The 14,053-nt window shown below is 54.4% G+C and overlaps 1 protein-coding gene across 2 annotated transcripts in view; it reads left to right on the forward strand.

Annotated features, from left to right (window-relative positions):
- Positions 1–333: 333 nt before the first annotated feature.
- LOC142823407 (uncharacterized) overlaps positions 334–14,053 on the forward strand; it is a 39,663-nt gene continuing 25,943 nt past the window's right edge. The window contains exons 1-2 of one of the 2 annotated variants that reach the window (XM_075914437.1): positions 334–819; positions 1,938–2,083. In XM_075914437.1, coding sequence (XP_075770552.1) covers positions 1,980–2,083 — 104 coding nt within the window. In that variant the 5' untranslated portion in view covers positions 334–819; positions 1,938–1,979. The remainder of the gene's footprint in view (positions 820–1,937; positions 2,084–14,053) is intronic. The other variant, XM_075914438.1, reaches the window with a different exon arrangement.

Raw genomic sequence — 14,053 nt, forward strand, 5'->3', positions numbered from 1 at the left:
CACTAGTTTGAACTAAGTGGCTACACAAACCTTAATTCGAACTACTTAATTCGAACTAGGCATTAGTCCTCATGGAATGAGGTTTACCTAGTTCGAATTAAGCGCTCCGCTAGTTCGAACTAGCGGTTTGTATGTGTAGCCCCTATTAAAGTTAATTTAAACTAACAGCTGCTAGTTTGAATTAACTTTGTAGTGTAGACATACCCTCCCAGAGCCTCAGACAGGTCGGGGGGAGGGGGAGGACAGGAGGGACGTGGACACAGTCTGGGAACCACCACAATGTCTACAAACCCACTGCCCTGAGTGCTGTAATTAAACAGTTAAACTACAACGTCTTCTCAATGAGCCATCTAGCATTGCTCCCTTCTGTCACCTCTTCTTCATTTGACTGTGGTGCTTTCCTGTGGTTGATCAGCACAGTCACCAGCTGTTTTCCCATAAATGCTGTGAGAGGCTTGTGGTCTTTAGACCCGGGGGCTGGACTCTGCCTTCCTACAAAACCGGCAAGAGCCGCTACATCTGAGGACAGAGAGAATCTGGAAACGCCCAAGGGAGCTCGCCAGCAGAAGGCTGTTGATCTGCGACAATCCCAGGTACGTCGGTTCCCGTTGCCCCTCAGCAGGGCTGTCCAAGTGCATCCACAGCTGCTGTTTTGTTGTAGGCTCGAAAGGATGAGATTTTAATCAGGGAATAGCAGCAAACGTCGATTTCATGCGTGAACACACAAACCAACAAAAATTACCCTGGATAACAACCTACCTTTGCTGCCAGGAAGAATGAGAAACATGCTAGCTGTAAAACTCTGGAGCTTGATTAGAGGTGATTTGTGGATTTGAAATCTAATGGTGGTGATTTGTGGCAGAGGGGCTGCGACGCTTTAACTTTTTGAATCTCAGTGTCCACTGTGGTTCAATTATTGTCGCCCGACGCCTCCGTTATCTCCACCAATGGGAAGCCGAGTCACCTCTTCAGGGGAAACCTCAATGAGCTGCTGGAGACAAACCCTGCCCCTCCCACTGCCGGGGTCCCTACAACCGGCCCTTCTCAGCTTGGGCTTTGCACCTGGCTCCCGGCCACTCCCTGCAGGCTGGTGCCCGGCCAAGCGGAGGAGCAGGCTGGATGTCTGTGTCCCCAGACACAGACAACGCATATTCCTTGTGTCCCCAGCACCAGGTCTGGTTCCTGGGCCTGGCAGGGTTGTCAACAAAAGTTTATTGTTGTAAACATGGAACTGCTGAACTTTGCCGTGCTCACGTGTTTACATACAGGCAGACGCTGGCTTTTAAACTGTCTTCCGCTTGTCCCCCCACCTGGCTGCCTCTGACAGCAGCATGGGGGCAAGTGGCTCCATGGGAACTGCTACACGCAGGGATTCGACTTCCCATGTGTCCCAGCTCTGTGGGAGGCAGGGTGGGGGAGAGGTGGCTCTGCAGTAGCTGGCAGCCGCAGAGAGCTGGCTCCCTGCACATACCGGCTCCTGCCTGCCCTTCCCGCCCTATTGCCTGTGATATGCCTATGATACAGAGGCAGCAAGGGGGAGGGGTGGAGTGTATCCTTTTGGAATAACCAATGAGCCCAGGTTTATTGGTTAATTGTATAAACGCGATAACATCCCGAGGGCCCGGGGTACCCATTGAGCTACGGCAGAGGTGCCTGGGCCCCCTTCCTCCACTGAGACAGGTTGTGTAGATCCCTGTAAGGAGCAGGCCAGCCCGAGAGCCAGCAAGTAACCCACAGGGGCGGCAGTGAGCTTCCCCTGTCATTGTGCTGGCTCTGCCCCTCCTTCCTTAGCCAGGGTTCCTTTGTAGCCCTTCCACCCCCTACATCCTGCCTGTGCTCAGCCCTGCCCTGCAGACCAAGGGCGCTGTGTGACCCAGCTGGAAGGACACCCATGCAGCCAGGGCTGGCAGGGGAGTGAGTTGGCTTTTCTCCCACAGGGGCTCTGCAGAGGCTGCTGCTGAACAGTTCCTCAGTGCTGCATGATGACGACCATTGAAAAGGAAGTGGCGGAGCTGAACGTTGGCAGGTGTGTGGGCATCGAGATAAGCAACAAAACCAAAAATGTGACTCTCGAGAAACCCAGGTGAGCGAGTTTCCATGGCCCCCCCTACACGTCTCTATGGACTGGCCAGGGTGTGGGGTACATGCCTGCTACCGAGTGTCTGTCTGCCATTCCCATACACCTCCTCCATCCATCCACCCACTCCCATACACCTCCCCTGCCTTCTCTCTCTCCCCGCCCCTTCCAGACTGGGTGCCAAGGGGCTCCCTGGGAGTGGGCTTGGAAGCTCACTAGCTACCAGCCCCACCCCTGGGGACTATCCAATAGCTGTGTAACTGCCAAGATTTCATGCAGTTACATACATGACTGTTCAGTGACATGGCAGATAATGCACCGAGTCTGGAATGGAACTTCACCATTTAAATGTCGCTACTGAGGCTCGGGGATGCACATGTGGGGGATTCCCTCCCCCTCCATGTGGTGTCTGCGGGGCTGGGAGTGTCTCACCCGAAACCAGCGCAGCCCCTTGGGGAAAGCTTAGTGCTTCCTCCTGTGCAGCATCTACAGGGGCGAGAGGGACTTCACTCCCTTCACACACTGACTCCCAGACTCAGCAGCCGGGATTAGGGATAGGAATAGGGATAGGGATAAGCTTGCATCTTATCCTTCCACTCTCCAGAATTTCAACAATTTTTTAAAACATGGACAGGACACCCACAATACTAACTCTCACCCTAACCCTAGTCCTAACCCTAAACATAACCCTAACTTTATTTCTATCCCTATCCCTAACACTAATGCTAACCCTATTCCTAACCCATACCCTATCCCTAACCCTAACCTTAACCCTAACTTTAATCCAAAATCTAACCATAACTCTTGCCAAACACAATCCCTACTCCTAAACCTAACTGCATCCTAACCGTAACCCTAAACACTAAGGCTGTGTCTAGACTGGCCAGTTTTTCCGGAAAATCAGCCGCTTTTCTGGAAAAACTTGCCAGCTGTCTACACTGGCCGCTTGAATTTCCGCAAAAGCACTGCCTTCCTACTGTAAGAAATCAGTGCTTCTTGCAGAAATACTATTCTGCTCCCGTTCTGGCAAAAGTCCCTTTTGCGCAAAGTGTAGACAGCTCAGATTAGTTTTCCGCAAAAAATCCCTGATCGCGAAAATGGTGATCGGGACTTTTTTGTGGAAAAGCGCATCTAGATTGGCACGGACGCTTTTCCGCAAAAAGTGCTTTTGTGGAAAAGTGTCCATGCCAATCTAGATGCTCTGTTCCGAAAATGCTTTTAACAGAAAACTTTTCCGTTAAAAGCATTTCCGGAAAATCATGCCAATCATGACGCAGCGTAACTGTAAACCTAATTCTATCCCTATTCCTAATCCTAACCCTAAACCGTAACCCTAACCCTACTCTAACCTATTCCCTGTTCCTACCCCTAATTCAAATCTTTCCTTAACCCTAACCCTAACCCCTGACCCTAATCATATCTTTAGCCCTATCCCTAACCGAAATCCTAAACCAAACCCAAACGCTAACCCTAACCATAACCAAATGCTATCCCAACACTACTCACACTAAACTCTACCCGAACTCTACACTAACCATAACCCTAACCCTAACCCTAGCCTTAACCCAAACCCTGATGCTATCCTTAACTTAAACCTTATCCCTAACCCTCTCTCTAACCCTCTTTCCCTAACTCTAACCCTTACCCTAGCCCTACCTCTTGTTACCCCAAACACATTCTCACTGGAGACTACCCAGGGTTACACTAGTGTGGGTTTATTGCCACTAGGTAAAACTAAAGAGGAGAGAGCAGCCACCAAAGGTTTAAACTGAAGAAGATACAGAGCTCACACACACACACACACACACACACACACACACACACACACACACACAAAAGCAGGCACACACCCCCTCCATTCATTCATTCACTCACTCATTCACACCCATTCATTCCTGCCCTCAGGCACTCGCACACTTACACAGGCATATGGATTGCAGAAGGAGCCAAGACATGCAGATTCTGGAGAGTCTGTCTGCTTATAATGGCTGGGGAAGCTGATTAGGAGGAAAGACACTAGAGAGGAGCTTCTCAGGAGAAGGGAAGAGAAAAAGAGTCTCATATGTGCTCCCTCTTTTTATATTGTGTCTGAATGGCTCCTGTGACTCATTCACCTCGTCATAAGGGAGCATGCCCAGACTTCCTAAAACTAATGGTAAGCCTAATCCTAACCTTGAACCTAACCCTAAACAAATGTGATCTCTAACCCTAATCCTAAAATAACCCTACACACTAATCCTAACTCTAACCCTAAATTTAACAGTAACCAAACACTATTCCTAACCCTAACCCTAACTGTAATACTAAATGGTAACCCTAACCCTAAATATAACCATAACCAAACACTATCCCTAACCTTAACACTAACACTAACTCTAATCCTTAATGCTAACCCTAATCCTAAATTTATTCCTAACTTTAACCCTAACCTTAACCTTAACCCCTAAAACAAACCCTAACCCTAATCCTAACCAAATGGTATCCCTAATCCTAACCTGAACACTAATTCTAATCCTATCCCTAACCCTAATAATAAACCTCACCCTAAAACATAGCTCTAATCCTAACAATTCTAACCCTTTCACTAACTCTAGCCCTAACCTCAACCCAATCTCTAATCCTAATGCTAATCCTGACCCTATTTGTATACATAACCTAACTCTAATGCTATCACTAACCCTAACCATAACGCTAACCCTAACTCAGTCTGTATTGCTATCCCTCGCCCTGTCTTTAATCCTATCCCTAATGCTCACCCTAACCCTATCACTGACCCTAACTCTGTCACTAACCCTAAGCCAGTCTTCTGGCAGTGGGGATTCTCATGATCTTAAACTCATAAGATAAAGGAAGCAAATGGAACTTTAGTCCCTTAACAATGACCTGTACGTTGTAAGCACGCACAATCTGGTTGGGAGGGGAAGGGGCATTTTCGTTAGAGGGACTTCAGCCAAATCAGTGTAAATCTTTTAAACTTTCATTCTGATTGGTGGGATCCAGAGGTGGGTGGACTCCAGGAGCCAATCTAAACCTGAGAAGCAATAGCAACTATCAAACTCCTGAACATGAAAAAAATCAAATCAAACCAAAACACACCAACAACAAACTGACCAACATAGTAAAAGGAGCCAAGTCAACCAAAACAACTGCATTTCAGACTATTTTTGGCTGAACAGGTGATGTGTATGTGGCCCGTGACTAATTTTTCTGTGGATCAGCAGCTCCCGACCCAAGAAAGGTTCCCCACCCCTGCCCAAGGATAAACCAGAACCCCAATGTAAGCTCTGGCACCCTGATGCCCCCTTTCTATCCTCCTAAGTAAAAACCCTGTTGCCTAGAGCCTCCTGCCACCCCAGTAACAACCCAGAGCCTCCAAGAAACACCCTGCCACCTAGAGCTTCCCCACAAGTGTTCCCTCTACACTGAGTGGCAGCACGGCCCTGCAGCTGCTTAATCAGCTCTGCTCAGCCAGGCAGCGCCCTGCACAGAGCCCTGAGCATTTGACTGGGCAGGGCTGATTAAGCAGCTATGGGGCTGTGCTGCCACGCAGCTTAGAGGGACACTGTCCCCTGAGCCAGCCCCATCATGTTCAGCCTAGTGGGGCAGCTGTGCCTGCTCCTCTTCTTAGATCCATCCTGGCTGCTGCTGCCTCCCAGACCGGAGGTCTCCTCCTTGCCCATCCTGGAACCTGCTGGGCTCCACCTGCTCAGCCCAGGCTCTGCAGCCACAGCTTCCCCCAGGCAGGCTGGTGCTGTGTGAGCAGGGCACTGGCAGGGATAGGGGCAGAGCCCAGCCTGGGTTGGGTGGGAGGGTCAGTTCCCACTTACCTTATCTCTGCTCCCTTATGCCTTGGTCATTCAGGAAAGGCCCCTCTGCCCTGGGCTTGGCCCAAGTTGGGTCGTGCTCCCTTGTCCAGCGATGTGCTGTGCATCTCTCTGTAGAAGAGCTGAGACGCTGTGACCCACCTCAGCCCCAGGGTCAGGGGTCTCCTGCTGTTAATTATTGTCAGGGATACTGTGTGCTGAGGTGCCCTGTTGTCTGTTCCTCCAGGACTTACTGTAAGAGTGGCTACGTATGGACGGAGCCAACACTTGAAATCTGCCCTGGCTCCTCGGGGAGAAGCGTGTTTGTGAAAACTAGATACACTGCCCGCGGGAGTGTGGGGGCGCTGAGCTATGAGTCCGATACCTTCACCCTGGCCATCATGTTCTCCAACCCCTTTGACTACAATTTGTACAGCATCACGTTTGCTCTTGAACTCTGCAGTGGCAGGGAGCACTTCGAAAGCATGAAACGCCTCTACAGCTATATGTACGACGGTGGCCCGCCCTACCAGTGCAACTCCTTCAAGAAAGCAGTGCTCCAGGGGTGGAATCCTGGGGAACTGAGGGTGCGCAACCAGGAGATAGAGGTGAAAGCCACCATGACCAGCAACTATAAGTCCTACATTAAAGTGGAGATTGAGCAAAAACAATCCTAGCCTGCCCTAGCTATACACTCAGCCCAGGCAAGTGTCCCTGTGTGACAGACTGGGGTGGAGTGTGTGTGTGGAGGGGCAGGGGCAGGGACTTTTTTCTCCCAGCCTGTGTAGACAACCTTGCGTTAGCTCTGCTCATGCGAGGCCACTAAAAATGGCCAGAGCAGTGGGGTTGGTGGGAAGAGCTAGCCAGCCAAGTACCATCTTGCCTGATCTCTTGGGTTTGCACTCGGTGGCTAGCCTGAACTGCTCTTTTTTGGCACTAGTACATGTCTGTCTCCTCAGTGTGGGGGTATCTGGGCATGCAGGATTATAAAGAAGGTATTTTTTTTCTGCTTATTTCCTAATCTCAGAAATAGTAGGTGTTGGCATATGAAGGCCTGAAGCTTCAGCATTTATCTTGGTGATAAAGCTTTGCAAAAAGTCATGCTAAAAAGATAACAGAATTTTTAAAAAATAAATGTTGAAGAGCTTGACCTTTTGGTGTAGCTGTGTAAGGTTGCTATTGATTGCATGTGTGCTTACGAGGAAAACTAGAATTGGCTAAGCAACTTGAATGGCAAGTTATAAACACACAAGGAAAGGGTAGGTGCAGAAGATCATAACACAATTGCCCACTGTGACGGACCGGGCCGTGTCTGGGCACAGCTGAGGGCGTCCGCTCAGGGCGAATTGCTCGAATCCGGGGCTCCTTACAGCCCCCAGACTGGTGACCTCTCCACACAGGCCACAAACCAGTCTCACAGAGCGCTTCAGCAACCTGCCTGAAGCCTCCTGAGCAAAACCCCTCCGATACCCCAGCAATATCCGTGCCCCAGATGGCCCCGGGCCTCATACACAGGTGGGGGGTCCTAGCACCCAATCCCACCTACCCCGAACAAGTTCTGTCCGGTTCCAAGAAACCAGCCACAGATCCCTGGTCAATTTACCCTCTGGACCTTACCCACAAATCACGCTGAGCCAATCCTTTAGCATCTAACATCTAAAGGTTTATTATTACAATAAAGAAAAGCATGAGAGTAAGGTTGTTAAAGAATAGTACGTTACATGCACCGAATCTCCCAGTCCTCGATGCAGGCTCTAGCAGAGATGTTACAGCTGCTAGTTTAAAAGTTCTTGTTGAACATCCTAGGGTCAGGATGGGTTCACAGGTCTTCCGGGCTCTTCGATCCCTGCAATGCTGCCTCTGGGATGAAGTGCTGAGCTGAGAATAAAATGGCATCGACCACATGGCCTCTTTATACCTCCTTCCTGGCCTCTTCTTCTATGCAGCAAGTCACCTGGTCAGAGGCCAATCTCTATGTTCCCTGCTGGCTGCTCTCAGGTGACAAACCCCATTCTTTGGGTGTGTCCATAGCCCATTGAGATCCATTGTCCCACAGGGCTTCGCTACTCAGCCTGTCCATAGCCATGCTTAGCCACATTCAGAGAAATATTCAGCTTCCACACAGATTACAGATTCCTACCTACACACATAGACATTATACACTCACATAAATAGCGTACATAAGATCAACAAACGATAAGCTCCCATTCAATACCCCACATGGCTCCCTTTTATACCAATTTCTGGGGCCAACACCCCTACCTAGGGGTGCAGCAGCGATCTGGCTGCTTCCCTCCAATTCGGTAATGTGACACCCACCCAACCCAGTGCCAGATGCTTCAGAGGGAATGAACAGAGCAGGACAACTTCAAGTGACCCATCCCCTGTGGTCCACTCCCAGCCTCTGGCAGTGAGAGGTTTAGAGACACCTAGAGAATGGGCTTCGGCCCCTGCCCACCTTGGCTAGTAGCCATTGATGGAGTCGTCCTTCATGAACTTGTCTAAGTCGCTTTTGAACCCCATTGTAATTTTGGCCTTTACAACACGCCCAGCAACATGTTCCACAGGCGGACTGTGAGCTTTGTGAAGAAATACGTCCTTTGGTCTGGTATAAACCTGCCCCTTTGAATGTCATTTGGTGACCCCTAGTTCTTGTGTTAGGAAAAGATGGCACCTCCTTATTCCATGAATACATTTCCCTATTTGCTTTCTCTGCACCATTCAAGATTTTATAGCCCTCTGTCATACCCCAGCAGGTCTGTGCGCCTGTATTTGCCCCTTTCATCACACGGCTGCAATCATTTGTGTACAAATTTGGAAAAGTCCTAACTCACTAAACAATACTGTTCTGAAAAAACACATGTAGCAATATTGTATGTAAAGTGTGGCAGGGTCAGTCCCACTCCTGGGCCCCTGTTCAGCCCACTGTCCCACAGTCTAGAAGTCACAGTAATACGGCTTATTCGCCTTGGTTTGAGTTTTGTTGTGTCCCTGTAGTCTTTTAACAAGGTTGATGCTGTTCTCTTGACTCCTCCAGTGTCTTTCTCTCTCCAAACTCCTCCACAGTTCACTCCACACTCTCACAACTCTCCAAACTCCTTCCCTTCCCTTCCCATCTCTCTCTCTCTCCTCACCCACAGGGAGGGTTCTTAAATAGGTCTCCAGGTAGCCTCAATTGGTTTCACCTGGGCCCTGGCTCAGCTGCCCCTAAATAGCCAGGATTGCTGACTCTCTCTGTCCCTCTCTGGCTACATCCCCCAGCTCTGTTTCTGACTTGGAGGTCTATTTGGAAATCATGGGAGGGTGGGCGGGCAGATAGAGCAGCGGACCCGCGCTCCACCTGATGGCCTGAAGCGCGGGTGGGAGGGAGCCGGCCTGCCACTCGTCCCCGACCACCAGGCCAGAGCTCTTGACCCAGTTGACCCGGGCGGAGGAGGCTTGGCAAGCCTCCACCCGCGCCAGGTCACCCGGGTCCTGGACCACGAGGAGCACGTCATCGGCGTACGCCGACAGGACCAGCCGCAGCTCCGGCTCCCGAAGCACCAACCCCGTCAACCTCCTACGGAGGAGACAGAGGAAGGGCTCGATCGCCAGAGCGTACAGCTGGCCCGACAGCGGACACCCCTGACGTACCCTCCGCCCGAAGCTGACCGGCTCGGTCAGGGTCCAGTTGAGCCTGACCAAACACTCCGCGAGGGCGTACAGCACCCGGAGAAAACCCACAAACCGGGGCCCGAAGCCGAAGGCCTGCAGGGTGCCCAGGAGATACCCGTGGTCCATCCTGTCGAACGCCTTCTCCTGGTCCAGGGACAGGAGGGCGAAAGACAAGCCGTCCCTACACCCGAGCTCTAAGAGATCCCGGACCAAATACAAGTTATCAAATATACTACGGCCCGGGACGGTGTAGGTCTGGTCGGGATGGATCACGTCCGCCAGCACGGACCGCAGTTGCAGCGAGATGGTTTTCGCTACGATCTTGTAGTCCATGCTGAGGAGCGAGACGGGACGCCAATTCCGTAGGTCGCGGAGGTCCCCCCTCTTCGGCAGTAAGGCGAGCACCGCTCGCCTGCACAACAGAGGGAGGACCCCGCTCTCCAGGGACTCGGCCCAGATGGTGATGAGGTCCGGGCCGAGGACGGTCCCAGAACACGCAGTAGAACTCCACGGTCAGCCCGTCCATGCCCGGGACTTGGAGGTGGAGAGAGGAACCACTCTTCCACTGAGCATGGCAGGCTGCTGGTCTGGGCTTGTTGTGCTTTTTCCTCCCCTGCACCCCTCCCCTCCATTTTTTGGGAGGTGTGTGTGTGGGGGGGGGGCTACTGGGGTTGTGGCAGGCTGGCCCTGGCTACATTCTGGGCTAGGTCCCTTTTCTCTCTGCCTGCTCTATCTGCAGGCAGCCTTTCCCTACCCCCACCCCTCAGCTGGCTGCAGGAGCTGCTGGGAGTGTGGGGGTGGACGGGGGGCCTTTGCTGCCCTCACCCTGGTGGGGGGAGCAGGACCCCCCCATTTTCCATCTTTTTGGGGACTGCCTGGCCCCTTTTTCACAGTTGCAGGCCTGAACTTCACCGTTCCTGCAGCTGCTACTCCCTCTGGAGTGGAGGAGGTAAGGGGGCTGCTTTACAGCAACTCCTGGGGTTCTTAATTCCCCTCCATGAGTTTGTGGGGGGGGGGGTGAGTGTTTGTGAGGGGCCTCTTGCCATCTGGGCCCCTAGGTGGCAGCTGGCACAGCTTTTGTGGGGTGCTGGGACTGGGGGTGGTTCCCTCTGCTCCCTGCTGTCTCCCCTGCATTTCTGCTGCTGCTGTTGCTGCTCCCTCCCCTGCCTCAGGTGCTGCCTCAGGTGCTGCAGGGCTATCTTCTTCCTTGGCCCCACTGCTTGCCTCCCTGCCCCTCCCTTGCTCTGGTGGGTCCTGCAGCAGGTACAGTGAGCCTGCCACTCAGGTGACCGTGGGCACACTCGCTTCCTTTCCCCCTCTCCAGCCTGAAGTATCTTGCTGCCCTCCTGCTTTCTTGAGCAGGCCCCTTCTCACAGGCTGCATCCCCTCTCCTCTACCCGTGCCATGCCCCCTCTGGCATCTCGTTTGGCGCCTGAGCCTCCCACTCTACTTTAGTTACCCCCCCCCACACACACACACCATTTCACTTGCCACATGCCTTTCAATAATTGACCCTCTCACATTCCCAGTGCAGCCGGAGGAGCCGCTCTTTCTATCCCGTGCTGGGAGCTGTATTCCTTCCTCCTCCTCTCCCTCTCCCTCCTTGTTCCCTCCCCTGGTGTTTTTGGTCCTTCCTTCCCACCTATAACCACAATGGAGGGGTTGTCCAGTGACACCCCTGCCAGACCTTCCCCTCCCACCCCTAAAAACAAGAACCCCTCTGAGGCTGCCGGGCCCCCCCGTCACTATGGTAGAGGGGGCGAACATGGATGAGGACCCCAGGGCCTCGACCGCTTTTGCCGCGGCACCTCCAGTCACCTCTAAAGAACTTCCCCTGAAGGGTAGGAAGGGCCGGGGGACCAAGAAGGGCAAGAGCCCCGCCCGGAAGGCAAAACCTCCTGAGGCGAAGGCTCGCTCCCCAGCCACGACCCATCTGCTGGCCGCAGCCCCCCCCCCTTCCCGCTCCCCTGTTCCTTCCACCAGCTCTGGGGGCAACGGTGTCCCGGGCCCCAGGGCGTACGCCCAGGTAGCTGCCACCCTCCCACCTGCTGCTTCTCAAGCCGCCTCCCGGAATACCATCCCCGGCAGCCGCGGCCCCTTTCCCACCCTGACCAGGAGGCACGGGGTCCGTTGTCTCTTGGTGGCTTCTCGCCCCACGTGGAGACCTACGTGCGGGCGTAGGCACGCGTGGTGGGGCCCGCGGCCGTGGTGGCAGCCTCTAGGATGTTCGGGAAGGTGGTATTCTTCCTGGCGTCTGAGGCCGCCGCCCAGGAGGCGGTGGAAAGGGGTTTGGCGGTGGGGGGAGTCCACATTCCCCTCGAGCCTTTGGAGGACGTAGGAGTATGGGTGGTTTTGTCCTCCATTCCTCCTCAATGCCACCCTGTTGCCTTTCCTCTCCACCCTGGGGAGGCCTCTGTCAGTCCTGAGTCCCCTTCCTCTGGGCTGCAAAGATCCTACCCTCCGCCACGTCCTCTCCTTTCGCCGGCAGGTACAAATCCAACTACTGCCGGCGGGACGTGGCGGAGAAGCCCTCAAAGGGTCATTTCTGGTGCCCCATCAAGGGGCCCGGTACCGGATGTACTACACCATGGGGGAGGCCCGGTGTTTTCTCTGTCGGGCGACGGGGCACGTCTGAAGGGACTGTCCCCTGGCCCGGTTTGGAGAGACACCCGGGACCCCTGACGCCCGGGAGGGCACCGGCCCTACCATCGCCAGTGGCCCTGACGGTCTGGACCCTGGGGTCACCCCTCCTCCAACCGTGACCGTCGTCAATCCTGCTCGGGTTCCGCAGGGCCCAGACGAGCGTGCGGGTGCTGTTGCTGCCACTGCCAAAAGCGGCAAGGCCGGGCCCACGGAGGAGAGGGCGGCGGGGTCAGTGAGGGGACTCGGGCAGGACCTGCCTCAGGGGGAGGCATCCCTTTCCCCTGCTGCCCAGCCCTCATCTACCCTTGCCCTCCCACCACCGCCCTTGTCCCCTGGCTCTTCCTCCCATCAGGCTCAGCCCCCTTCCTCCGAGGGATGGGAGCTTGCAACAGGGAGGCGCCGAAAGCGTGCTCGGCATTCCACCCCGCCCACTGAGGGGGAGGACAACCTCCCTGCACCTATGGGGATGGATGCTGGAACCGTCCCACCCTTTGAGCCCTCGAACGATTCACAGCACTGCGAAGCGGTTGAGGTGACCGCGGCGGTTGCGGGAGAGGTGAACACCTCCCTCCCGGGGTCCCTGCAAGAGGGGGAGTTCGTGAAGGATGCTCTCACTGTTCCCACCTCCGCTGAGGGGGCAGCTGCTGACCTTGCCACCGACAAAGATCACCATCTGGTGGCGGCTAGCAGGCTTGCCTTCCTCTCCCAGGAGGTGGAGGCTTTGGGGCTGACCCCGGCTGCCTCGGGGGGATCATCAGGTCCTGGAGGGACAACAACAGACCTCTCCTTCCCCTTCCGACTCGCTGCTATCCCTTCTCCCTGCCTCTGAGTTGCCCCGGGGTGCGACCATCTGCCCGGCCATCGACAGCGGAAGGGAGCTCCCATTAATATCCATCACCCCCGGTGCTGAGGCTTCTGGTGCTGCACTCTCTGTGGCACTGGAGCCCAGCACTGGGAGAGTATTACTACCCCTACCGTTGCCACTGACTCTCTGCCCTGCAAGGAGGCACCGCTGAGGCTTCTTGCCCTCCTCCTTCTCCTGCTCCCTGTTCCAACCCCCTCCCAACTGAGCTTCCTGACCCTCTTCCTCCTTCCCCCCAGTCCTTGTCTTTTCCCCAATCCCTCACCTCTTCCTCCCCCTACTCCCCTTCCTCGTCTCCCTCCTTTTCCTGATCCCCTGCCTGAACTTTTTTCCTCCCCTTACTCTGTTACTGCCGCCCCTGGGGTTGCCACGTTTACTCTAGACGTTGACCCCCGGGAGGCGGTTTTCGTTTCTCTTGCTCCCAGCACATCTGGGGCTGGGCTCCCTCCGCCACTGTCCTCCCAGCAGGGACCTCAGATGCCCTGCATCCCGGTGTCGATGGGCCACAGGGCTCAGGGAGGGGTCTGGCCCCAAGGCGTTCGAGGGCCCGAGCCCCCGACACCAGATGCGCTGAAGGGAGAGATGCGTGCTTTCTTGGAAGACATCCGTGCCTCCAAGAACAAAGTCGCTCTCGCCCTTCAGTGCTGGGGAGATTTTCATCTCATCCTACAAATAGTAAGGGCCCTCCTGGGGGAGGGTAAAAGGACCGGGCGGCAGGAGGCCACGGCTTACCAGCGGGTCCGCAGCTTCCGTGACACCCTTCTTACCTTTGGGCACGGTCATGGTTTGCTGCGAGTCCCAATGGGGGCCGCTGGCACTCCTGCCAATGAGGATCTTCCCCAGCCCTCTCAATGCCTCTGCTCATCATTGCCACTCTACACACCTGGGGCTGCCGGTCCGGCCTCCGTAGGTGTCAGGTACTCACCTTCCTTCGGAAGGGGAGGTACTCTGTCGTATTCCTCCAGGAGTCCCATGCAGCTGTGGCCGCCAAGGCTAGCTGGCAGCTGGAGTGGG

The sequence above is a fragment of the Pelodiscus sinensis genome, chromosome 33 (assembly GCF_049634645.1).
Source record: "Pelodiscus sinensis isolate JC-2024 chromosome 33, ASM4963464v1, whole genome shotgun sequence".
Taxonomy (NCBI): Eukaryota; Metazoa; Chordata; order Testudines; family Trionychidae; genus Pelodiscus; species Pelodiscus sinensis.